Genomic DNA, 15,075 nt, shown 5'->3' on the forward strand with positions numbered 1-15,075 from the left:
AGCAGCTCCTTTGCAAAGAGTTTCTCTAAGGGTGACTCAGATGCTCGTATCCCACCCTGACATCATTCCCGTGCTCACCCATGCCTTGTTTCCCGCAGTCAGACAGGTGGGCACCCTGCATAGAAGCTCTGTAGTCAATAGTTGTCTCTCAGGAACTGGTGTCAACTAGCAGGGCTTGCTGCAAACTGAATATTAAATTGGAGCTAATTGCTTTACCCTGTAAGTCTGTTTGTTTTTATGGTTCTTTATTATGATGAAGTCACTCTTCTGGATTCCGAGATGCATGTAATTTTACCCCACTCAGCTAAATACCCATAACCTGTAGCATCACACACTATCTTCCATACCCCTGCCTCCCTGTCCCCCTGCTCCACAAAGGTCCTTATCCTTTTGTTCCTTTCACTAGCAATTGCATCCCTAACTCACCTGAAGAAAGCTTCCAGCTAATCTCGCTATATACATGATCATCCCTGCCTATGTCCGTGCTCCTCAACCTTCCCTTGCCATTCTTCTCATCCAGCTTCTCGCAGTAGTTTGCTCCTCTCTAGTTTGTTCTATTTGGGGGACTCTGGCTTTGCCCCTCTGCTCTGTCATCCACACACCCTTATCTCAAGCACCCTCTAGCCCACATGCTCCTGTTCAGCCGGGATGGTCTGATTCTGCTGTGCTAACAACATTTAAAACTCTCAGTGGCTTTACTTCTTGATCAGAATCCTTGTCTTTTGTGTCCTGGCAGGTGGGCTCTGTTCCATGTCAGCCTGTATCGGGGTCTCAGACTGGAGGAGCCTTTTCTGTCTGTAATGTTGTAGGTCAAGGCACTGGGGAAATGGGAGGAGGGGTCCTCAGAAACTGGCTCTCAACTTTCTGCTCACTTTCTCCTTACTGTTACTAGCCACATGCATGTGTTTGGCACCAAGGGATGAAGAGGTATAGTCCTGTGTGCTCTTAGAGAGCCTGGAGGCAGGGACACTAGGTCAGTAGGTGTCACACTGGTCTAGACAACCCAGAAAAGGAATCTGTAACCAAAAAAGGAATCTAGAAATTTGGCAGTGGCCAAGTCTTGTGCAGATGGAGAAGCCTGGGATGAGGCAGCTGAGTGCTGCAGGAGAGAGGCATGCGAATGGCCTTCCCAGAGCTGCTTGCATGCCCAATACAGTGTGCCCGGCAGTTATCAGACAGTGCACCCCAATGGAGCCGCTGAATCACCCAGACAATGCTTTCTGCAGGCCCTGACTGCTGAGGTGCAGGTCAGGTGGAGGAAAGATGGCCTCTCTAGCCCAGCCAGCGCTGTAGGATTGGTAGCCTGAGCCTGCAGCTCTGGATCCACATCTTGCTCAACTGGTGGTTGGGTGGAGCCACTTCAGCTGCCTTAGCCTGGTTCTTCTTGGCTTCTGGGCCTTTGGTGGAGTTACACGACCAGTGACCCTCCCTGTTGGACGGGAAGCTCTGTACCTGCTGTCCTGGTGCCCTTTGACAGTGGGTTTTTTTTCATTAAAGAAGAATCTATGCAAACAAACTAAAACTCTACTTAAGGAAATGTGCACAGATTGTTGGTTCCTGCCCGAGCTCAGCACCTACCCGCCGTGGCTCAGGGCTTCAACAGTGTCTCTTCTTTGAGTTTCACAGCGCTGCATGACGCCTGCTTCTTGTCTGTAGTGGAACATATCTTCTTAACTTTCAGAAGAAAGATTATTTTGTGATATGATTTATACTTTCACTATTGGACTTAGACTTGGTCAGATCCTAAGTACCTCACTTTCAGCGGCAGACCTCCTCATCCCAGAGGTGAGATTTAAGCAGGCAGACTTACCCCATCCTATAGGCGAGGATGTTGAAGCTCCCAGGGCCACTTGTGCACTGAAGCTGTGTCGTTTTAGCAAGAGAAGTTATAAGTTCTTCCAGGGCTATCTCAGTATTTGGCTGGAGTAATGAGTCCAATTTAAGACATTTTAAAGATTTTTTAAAACCTTTTCCTTCTTCAGATAACATCTTTGTGCCCAGCAAGAATGGATTCTATTGTCACTCCCAGACAAGTTTGGACAGAACCCAGATTGACCTCAGCGGTCGCATCCGCAACGGCAGCGTCTACAGTGCACACAGTACGAACTCCTTAAATACCCCTCAGCCCTACTTGCAGCCCTCCCCTATGTCCTCCAACCCGAGTATTACTGGCAGTGACGTCATGAGGCCCGACTCCATCCCATCCCATCGGCACAGTGCCCTGATCCCTCCTTCTTACCGCCCAACGCCCGACTACGAGACTGTGATGAAGCAGCTCAACAGAGGCCTGGTGCATGCAGACAGGCACAGCCACTCGCTGCGGAACCTCAACATCGGCAGTTCCTATGCATACAGCAGGCCCGATGCCCTGGTCTACAGCCAGCCTGAGATCCGGGAGCACGCACACCTTACCTCTCCCCAGTCGGCCCACTACCCATTTAATCTGAACTACAGTTTCCACAGTCAGTCTCCGTATCCCTACCCTGCTGAGAGGCGGCCTGTGGTAGGTGCCGTCAGTGTGCCCGAGCTGACAAACGTGCAGCTCCAGGCCCAGGACTATCCAGCTCCAAACATTATGAGAACCCAGGTGTACCGGCCACCCCCACCGTACCCGTACCCGAGGCCCGCCAACAGCACCCCAGACCTGTCCCGGCACCTCTACATCAGCAGCAGCAATCCGGATCTCATCACCAGGCGTGTCCACCACTCAGTGCAGACCTTCCAGGAGGACAGCTTGCCCGTGGCCCATTCCCTGCAGGAGGTCAGCGAGCCCCTCACAGCAGCCCGGCATGCCCACCTACAGAAGAGGAACAGTATTGAAATTGCAGGACTCACACACGGCTTTGAAGGCCTGAGGCTCAAGGAGAGGACCATGTCGGCCTCAGCCGCAGACGTGGCTCCGCGGACTTGCTCAGCAGGCTCCCAGTCCAGCGTCTTTTCTGACAGAACAAAGCAAGAGGAGAGCGAAGAGCAGGAAAGTGGCAGATACAGCCACAAGAAGTCCCTTTCTGATGCCACCATGCTGATACACAGCAGTGAGGAGGAGGAGGACCTGGACGAGGACAGCAGCAGAGCACATGCCGTCTCGGCCTTGTCCGAGCCCCGCCTGACTGGTGCTTACTCCCAGGAGCAGCAGCTGAACTACCCCTGTGCTTCGGTGACTCCAGTCGCCGGCCCTCTGCATATTCTTGAGCCCAAATCCCATTTTACGGAGCCTGAGAAGAGGGTGAAGGCCATTAGCACCGTCCCCCTGGTTGTGGAGACCCATCGGCCCCGAAGAGATGGGCTGTTAACCCCCTCCATGTCTGAATCTGACCTCACGACTTCGGGGAGGTACCGAACTAGGAGGGACTCTCTCAAGAAAAGGCCAGTGTCAGATCTCCTCTCTGGGAAGAAGAACATTGTGGAAGGACTTCCACCACTCGGGGTAAGCTGGCCCAGGAGCAGAGGTGCCTCAGGTGTGGACGAGAGGCCCCTGAATCTGTGTTCTGTCTCCTCTTCCCTCAGTACCAAGGGTTCTCAGTTATTTGCTTTTTCTCAGTAATTGTCAGCCCTGATTTTTGCCTTATTTGGGAGCATGTGCGAGTTCTTGTGGAAAGGCTGTGGGCTGGTGAGGGTGGTAGTGGGCTTGGCTAGAGGTAAGTTGGGTGCTGAGAAGAGGTCTATGGGAGAGGGTGGGAAGACTCCCCGAACTGTCTTAATAAAACTTTGAGGAAGAAGACAGTTCATTACTCTAGCCAGGATTGCTTTGCTAACCACCTTCCCCCACCCCCTTAAAATACTGTGAGGTGACAAGGCATCCCGGAACATCGTTCTGTTTGTCCAAGTCACGTCTTGGGAGAGGTGTCCGAGGCTGTGTCCCTAAGTCTTTATGTAGTTGTTGGGGTTCAAGACTGGGTCCAGTGTGACTGTCTTGGCCATGGCCTCCGTGGGCTGGAGAGTGACTCCATCTCTTTACAAGAACGAGAGAGCAAACCGGGCATTCAACAGAAGGCCCTTGTAGACACGCTGGCTGTTTGCTACTCCTCTAATAAGCAAGGGGAAGCGCTTCCTACGCATTTCAAACAAAATGTAGGAGCCAGAGCTGTTTTCTGTAGCTGGCTTTTTCAGAACGTTTACCACGTGTGGAGATTTCATCTTTGCTGTGCCCTGTTTATAATGAGCCATTGTTGGTCGTCTTTCACAAATGAAGACGCCGACTCAGAAATACCAAGTAGCTCTTGCAAGGTCATACAACTAGTGAGTGACCCACTGGAACTTTCAGCTTACTTTTCTTTCTACCTGCCCGTTTCCTCCACTGTTCTGGGTCCAGGTCCACTCTATGTAGCATTTTACTGAGTAGAATGTGCCTGTCAAGCCTGGCTACTCTGCACTGAGTCACTTTTGACTTCTGGTCCTCTGACTTAGCCTTTATGGTCCTGTTTGGCGGTGCGTCCACTCATCACCATGCTGCATTGCTCAGGGGTGCAGCTTGTATGGCCCTCACTCCTTGACCCGTGACCTGCACTGGAACCGAGTCAAAGGGAAGAGTGCGTCCATTTGACTCATCTCTGTTAGGATGACCCGAAGATTGAGGAGCTTCTGCAAGTGTGCTTCCGGCCTAGTGTGTGAGGGCCTCGAAGTGACGCAGGCCTCCAGGCAGGCTGGGAAGCTCAGAGGATCACAATGCTTATGACAGATCAGTACATGCAAGAAAACACCCTAAGAAAGGGCTCAGATTTAACAGTCTTTTACTCAGCTGAAGGATGGAATTGTAAGTTCAGTTTTGTTTATTCCTGAGTATACAGAGGCCAGTGCTGAAGTGGACCATGGTAGAGGGAACAGGCTGAGCAGCATTAGGGCAGGGACAGTGTGGGGATTTCCACAGTCACTGCTTGAGTCCCCAGGCCAGCAGGCAGGATAGAGCCTTCTATGACAATGCTGTAAGAACTGCCCACTGTTTTTATGTGGAGCACAAGTACTCCAAATGATGCTTGCATTGAGGACAGTCCCCTTTAATTCTCTAACTTCCCAAGAGTTGAGGGGACCAAACCCTCCAGCCCCCGATCTCTCGAGGTAACACAGCTTGCCATTATCTTCTGTAATTGTCCAACAAATGTACTAATAAATCAAGGTGGGAGAAGTTTAGTATATTTCGATGGGGTCTGGCAGGTTCAGCTTACACTGAGGGCTTTGATGTAGTTGCTTGTCTTAAAATACAAATTTTCTTCTCACATTATATTTTAAGACTTTTTAGTGAAGTTGTATAGTTGAACCATCTTTTGGCCTCTTTTTTGCCTACCCAAGGACATATGTGGAGGCGTATATATATATCCTGTATATAGGCCCTAGCAGTGAACAGCCTGGGTCTGAGTATAGGCCCTGCTGGGTATTGTAGTTCATCCGTGGGCAAGACCCTTCATGCACCATCCCTCGGCTTTCCTTAGAGGCCTGGGCCCGCCATCTGTGCATTTGCCAGCATTAGGGCTCACTGCAGTTGGGCGTGGAAGTCTACCTGCTGAAGCAAATGCTTCCATGTAACAGATTTTAAGAAAAGACATTTTTTTTTATTGTTTTGCACTGATTCTTTTATAAAAGTGGCAGTAGTGACCCTGAACAAACTATCTAGTCTCTCCATGACCCAGTTTGCTCATTTGTAAATGAGATGACCTCAGCGTTCCTGGGAGACTAAAATAAAACTTTAAACATCACAAGTGCTTTGTCAATATTAGCTTGGTTTGTAATATATCATGAGTTTAGTTTTCCAGTTTCCCATGAGTTGAGAAGGCTAACCCCTGTTAGCCTCTGACCCCTTCATGGTGACATCACACGATCCTGCCACTGTCAACAGACAGCACTAAAGCGAGCTAGAGTTAAAAGAGGGAAAAAAAAAAAATCCCAGAAGACCAGAGAGTAAGTAGCAAAGTAGCAGACAAGAAGGGACAGTCCAGAGTTCCCCACCCAGGCTTCCACCTCCAGGGATTAGATTGTTATCGCTAAGGCAGACTGGTTTGGGTGCTCACCCATCTGCATAAAAACTGGGTCTTCCATGCATCCTTTAGGCCTGGGCAGTGTGGTTCTCACCTAAGAAGCCCTGCAGATTTGGCATTGAAAATCATGGGCCTGGTAAGGGATAATGGCAGCTGGTGCTGAACCACCGTCACCTGGCTCGGCAGTGTGGGCCCTCTGGATCTCGGGCAGAGTACACTGAGTCAGCCAATACCATGCCGCTTTAGGGATCTTGTGAGCCAGGTGACTTCCTTAGGCAGTTGGGGCGTGGCAGTGACAGTGTCTGCACCACGGAAATGACCAGGGAGGGAAGAACCTTTCCCTTTGGGAGCTGCTTGTTAAACTCCGCAGCACACAGCTGTGCTCTGTGCAGACTATATTCAGGACATTTTAGCTGGGGTGTCAGTCTGTGGTGTGTCCCCGCCCCTCGCACTCTCCCTTTCTAGATTTCTGCTCAGGTAAGGCTATAGGGCAAAGGTGACTTACCTGAAGGATGTTAGCTAGTTACACCCAGGATTCTGCCCATTCTAAGTCTGAATTGCATTATGTGGGAAGCTTATAAGCAATATGAACTATGAAGTTAAAAAATATTCTATAGGCTGGAGAGATGGCTCACTGGGTAAGATGCCTGCTGTCTAGTCAAGAGGACCAGAATTCAAATCCTCAGCCCCATGTCAAAACTAGTCAAGACTGGGGGGGGGGGTGGCTATAAGACATAGCACCGTGTGGAGGAGGTTGTTAGACCCCAGCAGGTTTCTGGGCGATCAGACTGTGTTCCAGTACTGTGTGGAGGAGGTCGGTAGACCCCAGCAGGTTTCTGGGCAGCCGGTGCCATGTTCTAGCCGCCTCGGCATATATGCCCAGGGCCACGCATACTCTCCAATTACAGTACAGCATTTCCTTCCCCACCAAAATGGCTTTTCTCTTTGTTTCTGCTCAGTGCTTCCAGCCCTGGTGTGACGGCACTTTTGGGCTTACAGAGCTGGAGTAAGCTGGTTTCCTTCTAAGAACTGAGGAAACCATTTCTTTGAACACTGGGACTTGTAACTCTACAGAATGTTCGAGGGGACTTCTCAGGTTTACCTGCAGCAGAGAAGAAAATGACCAGGCTTGAGAACTTTGGGAATCACTGTTTTGCTAGGACAGTGTTCCACTGATGCTCCCTTCCGCTCTGGATTGCTGATAGAGACTGCAGCTGGACTTATGATTTAGAAATGTGACCGTTTTGGGGACAGCCCAGGTCGCATTGTTCTTCAGGACTGTAGAGTGGAATATGTGAAAGCAGTCTTTCTTTCTTTCCTTCCTTCCTTCCTTCCTTCCTTCCTTTCTCTTTTTCAGAATGATTTAAATTTTTGTTTGTTTTAAAAATAGTAAAGGCTGCTATGCATTTTATCTGAGGACTCAGTAGGCAGAGACCAGTAGATGAATATCTGAGTTTGAGGCTAGCCTGGTATGTATAGAGAGTCATACCAAGGCTACATTGTGAGACCCTGTCTTAAAATAAGAAAAGAAAAAGGTTGTTACAGCCCACTGATATCTTGTTTTTCTGTTCTGTGTGCTGTCATGTTTTAAAGTTGGGTAGTTCTGTAAGAATGCTGCCTGTCCACAGCCTCACCTTTCATTGCAACAGAGTCTTGTAACCAATTGGAGCCAAAGCCTTCTATCTGGAGACCTTATCAGAGCTCTGGCCTTGAAAGGCACGTCTTCCTCCTACAGCTAGTTGGGCGGGCTGTGTCGGGAGGGCTCGCTCCTTGGGTGCTAGCAGGGAGAGCGCTGCCTTGCTTCTTCTTTAGCTCACTGTCGTCACTTTTGAAAGGGTTGCATCTGGGTACATTCTCTATATGTGTATAAATATTTTCTTACAGGGAATGAAAAAGACTCGAGCAGATGCAAAAAAAATTGGTCCCCTTAAGCTGGCTGCCCTCAATGGACTCTCCCTGTCCCGATTGCCTCTGCCTGATGAAGGGAAGGAAGTGTCCACCAGAGCCACGAACGACGAACGGGTGAGTGCGTGCACGGTGCCAGGCTCAATGCTTCAGTGGAGAGATCGTGAAGGCAACTCAAAAGTGCCCTTGTGAAATCTTGTGAATTTTCTGGCCTAATTTAATAGTCATAAATGAATCCTAGGAATTCTTGCTATCTGGGTCACAGCTGGAGCGAATGTGTGGCTTTAATGTCTTAAGTAATTTCAGGCTCCAATGTTGATCAAGTTTTTTGTTTCTAAAGATCCTTGATTGTTTTACTTCTTCAAAGTAAGAACATGTGTAAACGGATACATAGAAGAGAAAGCAGACGTTTCATTATATTGGAAATCATCTTGTTTTTAAACCAAAATTAGATACTGAATTGAGACCTTATTATTTTAAAATAAGACAGGTGTTTATTTCCTCATTAGCTGCATCTATCTGCAGGTGGCCCTCACCTGCCACTGCTCTCCGCGTCTTACACACTTCTGTTATAAGTCCGAGCATTTGCTCCCAAAATCTGGGCTGTTGTAGAGTTCTGTTTCTTAGCGATCACAAAGCTGACCATAGGTTTAGGCCGCATGCTTAACCAACCACCTGAGGCTGGATTTCACTTTCAAACTCTATTTTACGCTCTACATCTTGCCAAAAACACGTCTTTTCTACTTTTTGTGACTTGTAAAATTTTGGTTTGGTTTCATGTAGAATCTGTCACAATGAAAATGCTAGACCTTGAAGGAGCAAACAGGACCTCAAAAGTCCACTCAGCTGTGACATGTGACTCACTCATCACACATGTCCTATCTCCTAGTGTAAGATTCTGGAACAGCGCTTGGAGCAAGGAATGGTCTTCACAGAGTATGAAAGGATTCTTAAAAAGCGCCTGGTTGATGGGGAGTGCTCAACAGCCCGGCTGCCTGAAAATGCAGAAAGAAATCGATTCCAAGATGTGCTTCCCTATGATGACGCGAGAGTAGAGCTGGTACCAACCAAGGAGAACAACACTGGCTACATCAACGCGTCCCATATTAAGGTGAGAAGAGCATCCTGCAGACAACACTGCAGTCCAGGGCTGACTTGGAGGAACCTAAGGTTTACACTGGGTTCTGTACTGCGAAAACATCCCACTTGGAGTCATTGCGACAATTATGTTATAAGCTAGAGAATCCAGACGCAGCCAAGATCACGTCCACTCTCCATGTGGTAGCCAGTCTGCACCCATATAATTGCCAGGACTTGGGGCATTTCATTGTCTGCCAGTAGAACTTTGTCCTAAATCTGAAGACTCTTTTGGGGCTTGTCAGTTCTCATGGGAGCTGCTGTATTGGAATCACTAGTTTTACCCCATCATATATCTGTGTGCGTTGTATGTAATGAATGTGCCTACTTTGCTTTTCATGTCCTCCCTTTCCCCAGCCATGGCAAGCCCAGGTCTTTGTGCTCTATGAGCTGCACCCCAGCCCTGTCTGGGACTGTGGAGGACGCTCGCACAAGCTGTTGCTTAGGAGCATGCCATCTGTCCCGTCTCCTTGTGATCTCGAGTGTCATTCTGTTCTTTAAAGAAGCACTCCCCAGAACAGTCTGATGCTGTCAACTGGGCAGCTGGGTGGTGTTCCACTTGCTACAGCGGGAGGCGGTGGCACAGAGACTCAGCTCATGCCAACTAACTGGATTCTCTGTTCCAGAAAGGGGAACGCCCCTTCCAGGGATTGAGTTGTGCCTGGTTTTTCTTCAGCTTCCATGTCATATTTGATAGCAGTCTGATCTCCATGGATTTATTAAGTCTTGGCACTGTGGGTGCTGCTTAACAGCTTTTATTTATTTATATTTGGTTTTGGTTTTTTGACACAGGGTCTTGCTATGTCCCCTTGGCTGGCCTGTTTATACAGGGTGGCCTCAAAGTCACAGAGAACAGCCTCTGCCTCCCAGGTGGTGGGAATGAAGGCATGCTTAATGGTTTTTGAGGAATCGATGCATGTACTGCCTTGCTTTTTATATGGGTATTGTGTATTTAGAAATCAAACATATCTTTGGAATAACTCATCCCATCTTTTATGACTAGATGGGTAAAAATGGAATAACATTATGATTTTTTTTGTAGTTGTGTTTCAAAATTTTCAGCTACAGATTGAGGAGTCATGGAAAGAATATGAACTTCAGAACTGGGCAGATTGAGTCAGCTCCTAGATCTCTCACCAACTGTGAGACCTCCATTTGTTTAACCAACTGCTATCATAGCCTGTGCCCACCCACAGGCTACTGCTGAAAGGGAGCCCAATGAGAGGGCCCAGAGTTGGTGCTGAGGCCTGGCAGCCTTAGAGGGAGGATGTGTGGAACAGGGCTTGGCACAGGCTTTAACATTTAATGGGCACTCAGAAAGAAATGGTTGTCGGCAGTTACCGGTAGAACCTAGTTTAGCCCAGGTTTCTGGGCTGTAAAGCCTTGCTGGGGAGCATTAAGTCCTAAGTGGAAACTTGGCCTTGTGGAGGGTGATCTGACTCAGTTTGGGGTGGAGACCACTCTAAATAGAAGATATCTGGCATTAGCTTAGATTTTGATTTTACTTTTCCAAGAATATTTTATATTTCATCATGGCAAATTGTTTGTGATTTGGGACACCATGGTGTTTTGTTCACCTCACAGCAGGAGCAGCTATTTACTTAGTACTTGTTACAAACAAGCCAGACATTGTATACATCCGCTCTGTCCTCACAACCCTATGGACCGGCAGTTATTTCATTTTGTGGATAAAACTGAAATTGAGAGGTGAGCAGATTGCTCCAAGTCATGTGGCTATCATATGAACTCATGGTATATATGTTTATAAAGAAGCCAGAGGTATCCATCCTCTGCTGAATAGCCCAGTCAGTTTTTAGTGTTACCATGAACACACCAACGGCTATGCATGTATATATATTCCATGCACACACTAAGCTTTTAACCTTCTCTGATTTTAGGTCTCTGTCAGTGGAATTGAGTGGGATTATATTGCCACACAGGGACCGTTACAAAACACCTGCCAGGACTTTTGGCAGATGGTGTGGGAACAGGGGATCACAATTATCGCAATGGTGACAGCAGAGGAGGTAAGTGCGCATTCCTCTCGGTGGGTTTTTTTCTGGGTCTCCAAAGAACCATTTATGTTAACCACCCAGAGCGCTGACCTGAGAAAAGCAGGGTGAGGCTGTGGCCCGCTTGAAGGCCTGAGTGAGGAGTGCCCCAGGCTGGCTCTTGTGCTGCTGCTGAACTGTGCCTGTCTTTAACAGGAGGGTGGCAGGGAGAAGAGCTTTAGGTATTGGCCAAGACTTGGCTCAAGGCACAACACTGTTACCTATGGAAGGTTTAAGATCACAACTCGCTTCCGCACGGACTCGGGCTGCTATGCCACGACAGGCTTGAAGATGAAGCACCTCCTCACAGGCCAGGAGAGGACAGTTTGGCATCTGCAGTACACAGACTGGCCCGAGCATGGCTGTCCCGAAGACCTCAAAGGATTTTTATGTAAGTGTCTTTGTTTTGGGGCAGCTTAGGTTCGTCTCCGGTTTCTACAACAGTACCTCTCTGTTGTTTCATAGAAGCTTTGCACTTGTTTCACCAGAAGATGGATTTATAGGTGTGTGTGTGTGTGTGTGTGTGTGTTTGTGTGTGCCACACCGCATGTGTAAAGGTCAGAGTTGGTTCTCTCTTTTCACCATGTTGCTCTTGGGGATTGAACTCGGGTCATGATTCTTGGTGAATACCCTCACCCACCCTGCCATTTTGCCAGCCCAAGAAGGCATTCTTAAGAGATGCCTTGTCATAAGTAGAATGCCACAGCTAACTCCTATCTCCTCCATCTCGTTCGTGCTGAAGCACTGACTTGCCTGCAGTCGCCATAGTTGGCTCTGGTCCCGTGGTGCCCAGGGCTCTTTATCTGCAGTCTTCTCAGTGGGGAGAATAAAGAGATGGTTGTTGACTTTATATATGCCGTTGTCTCTGAGTACTTTTGTATTTCACTGGTTCTTTTCACAGCATACCTCGAAGAGATCCAGTCTGTTCGACGTCATACAAACAGTACAAGCGAACCCAGGAGCCCCAACCCTCCGCTGCTGGTGCACTGCAGTGCTGGCGTAGGAAGAACTGGGGTCGTCATTTTGTCAGAGATCATGATTGCCTGTCTGGAGCACAACGAGGTGATGACTTACGCTAAGTTCTACATTCTTGGTGGCGAGAGTTGGTGGCTGGGAAAGAGAGGGGCATAGAGGCCCAGTATCTTTCTGAGCACATTTCCTAGGACACGGTGACCACAAGATAGAAGCTCAGTGTTGTTTATAAAAGGCTCTGGCTTTGAGGTTCTCGGCTCTAACTGTCATAGTAAAGATCCAGATGCCATATAATATGGAAAGCTGTTTAATTCTTTTATCTAGGGTTTCCTGTGACACCATTAACACAACACATCTAGCAATTAGTGCTGGCCAGTGGCCTGTGTGGGAAACATTCAGTCAGGTCCTGGCAGTGCCTAGCATACTGTGTTTTTGTTGAATCTGAGAATCTGGTGAGGTAATTGACTTCAACAGCCAGGGACTGTTGAAGAAATAATCCACATGGACATTTGTAGCTAAACCAGATCAGATTTCAGGTGATCACAGGAGGTGCTCTGGTAGACAGGGACTGCCTGCCTGACAGTATTGTTGCCCCTCAGAATGTTCTCTTCATCACGGTTTCTCTCCACTAGGTGCTGGACATCCCCAGAGTGCTGGACATGCTGAGACAGCAGAGAATGATGCTGGTGCAGACGCTCAGCCAGTACACGTTTGTGTACAGAGTTCTCATGCAGTTCCTCAAAAGCTCCAGGCTCATTTAAGCTCCCACGTGTTTATATGGGGACCCAATCATGTGAAGTGTTTACAGCTAAAAAAAGAAAGAAGGGAAGAGAAGAGAGAGAGAGAAGCGCTTGTGCAGCTCCTGTTTGTCCCCAGGAGTCCCATGTGGAGCTCCCGAACAGGAGGTGCGGCAGGAAGAGCTGAAGAAGCACCCTAAGCACAGGGCTAAGGAGGCGCATGGGACTTGGGACAGGCTTGGTGCCCTGGCCTCGCTTGCCCAGTTTGCAGCGCTTGCACACATTCTGGAGACTGTATTTCTAGACGGTTCTCTGTCTTACTGAAGCTGCACTGGGCAGTTCTGGCAATCATTAAGGCACACATATTTCTATCTTAAGCTAGTTTTTGATAATGTAATTTTATGACTAAATAGTTTTGGTTTTTATTTAGAAACTGAACTTTTCTGTGGGGCAGTCCACAGACTGAGTGGATCTTGAGTAACTGTATTTAAAACCATTATTAGCTTTTGTTTAAGAAGAAAAACCACAGGGAACTAAGTGGTTTATTCACCAAATCCAAAACTAAAGAGAATCTAAAAGTATTATTTTGAAACCTAGAAAGCATTTTTATATTCAGAATGTTTTTTATCCTAGAAGTTCTATATATTTGTACCTTCTATATTTTCCAAATAAGAGCTCATGTTGTTCTAATACTGAGTCAGTTAATGTGAAGTTGGGGATAAAGGCACATTATTTAAAATCAAAGAATCAGATTCACTATTTTTTTCAGTATTATCAGTAAGCATAAATGAGTTTGATTTTCTTGGTTGAAAATGAAGAACAATTGCATTGGATGGTTTTAAGCACTTTTTTTTTTGTTGAAAATGAGTTTAATATATGTGGCTTTATATTAGAAACAACTGTGGACACTGTTTCAAAGAGAAGGACTATGAGTATGTAAGATGACCAGGACGAGAGGAAGTACCTGTGGTGGCCACGCAGGATGGCTTGGTCGGTACAGAAATGCAGTATTATCTGTAGTCACGCTGGGATGGAGAGTGGGATCTTGGGAGCTTGGGGGTGAGCCCCAGAGGGCTACGCGAGGGAAGTCAAGGTCTGCCATTGTCAGTGATGTGCTTTCTTTATTTGGGTTCCTTGTAATTTTTTCCCCCTACAAAAACGTTTATATTATCATTAAAGAAGCCTTGAAGAGGCTTGGTTTTCTTTTGGTTGAAGGAAGGAAACAGTCAATGAGCGGTTCCTTTCTTCAAACCACAGCCCAAACTTATGGGGCCACCAGAAATTGCTGTGGTGTTCAGGGGGTACTTGAATTTAGCACCTTAATCCTGTCCTCACCCCAGGATCAGTTCTAAGTAGTTGGTCCTCCTCTTCCATCCACTTTGGGCACATCCTGCTGGTCAGAACCAGGTCAGGTTCGAAGGACAGAGTGCTGTCCTTGGCCCGGGCTAAGCTTGTGTGAGAAGTGGAGGACAAGCTGGCACCTTTATCTGAGCCCCCCCCCCCCCCCGAATTTGGTTCACTGTGTAGACCTTCTAGAATGTCAGGTCTAGGTTCAGCTCCTAAATGATGATGATCTGCCATCATTCTGATTTGACCCTGTGGTGAGCCTCATCCTCCATGACAGACAGGTGTCAGCCCAGCTAAACCAGTAAACTCACGTGGAAGGCGCGCCCCAGGATGGGATTGGAGGTTTGGGTGGTATATGTTCCATTTCATGCCATATGAAGGACAGAACGTTTTCTGAAACTTTTTCTTCCAATGGTACATTGTTTGAAGATGCTTTTCTATCACACTTAAACATCTGGAAATATCCCACCGACAAGAACATATTGTAAAACAAAACTTTAATTAAAGAGTAATATATGGCTTGTTTGTGTTTGTGTTGCAATACCTTGTTAATTCCTTCAGGGCAAAATTACACGGTGTAAACCTATCACTCTTCCAATGTATGCTTGACATCACTTCTACGAAACATTAATTTTAAACTTAATTACAGCTAGCAAATGAGAAAATTTCTGAGTAAAAAAAACCTCCACATAATTGAATTTTGGAATAATGTAAGTTTTGAGGTCCATTTCAAATATTAAGGCTTAAAAGGTTTACTGAAGAGTCTGAATTGAGAATTCAGAATGAAGAGTCTGTCAGATTTATACAGTGTATCACCGAGGCTTTTAGTTCCTTGATGGTATTGATTTCATATCAAAAATATCAAAATGTACATTTTCACACAAACAGTTGCAAACCAATGTTTCTACCAGTTAACTTTGGTATTTCTGGCACCAGCTTTCTTGGGGGAAAATTCCA

The 15,075-nt window shown here is 47.2% G+C and overlaps 1 protein-coding gene across 2 annotated transcripts in view; it reads left to right on the forward strand.

The window, feature by feature from the left end:
• Positions 1-14,631, forward strand: part of LOC121452520 (tyrosine-protein phosphatase non-receptor type 21) — a 61,011-nt gene extending 46,380 nt beyond the window's left edge. For both annotated transcript variants that reach the window (XM_041658695.1, XM_041658696.1), the window contains exons 13-19: positions 1,983-3,427; positions 7,854-7,991; positions 8,764-8,985; positions 10,910-11,038; positions 11,219-11,453; positions 11,964-12,124; positions 12,667-14,631. In XM_041658695.1, the coding sequence (XP_041514629.1) occupies positions 1,983-3,427; positions 7,854-7,991; positions 8,764-8,985; positions 10,910-11,038; positions 11,219-11,453; positions 11,964-12,124; positions 12,667-12,795 (2,459 nt within the window). In that variant the 3' untranslated portion in view covers positions 12,796-14,631. The remainder of the gene's footprint in view (positions 1-1,982; positions 3,428-7,853; positions 7,992-8,763; positions 8,986-10,909; positions 11,039-11,218; positions 11,454-11,963; positions 12,125-12,666) is intronic.
• The last annotated feature ends 444 nt before the right edge of the window (positions 14,632-15,075 follow it).

The sequence above is a fragment of the Microtus oregoni genome, unplaced genomic scaffold (assembly GCF_018167655.1).
Source record: "Microtus oregoni isolate MIOR12 unplaced genomic scaffold, Mior012 000009F_ref0000495, whole genome shotgun sequence".
Classification (NCBI taxonomy): domain Eukaryota; kingdom Metazoa; phylum Chordata; class Mammalia; order Rodentia; family Cricetidae; genus Microtus; species Microtus oregoni.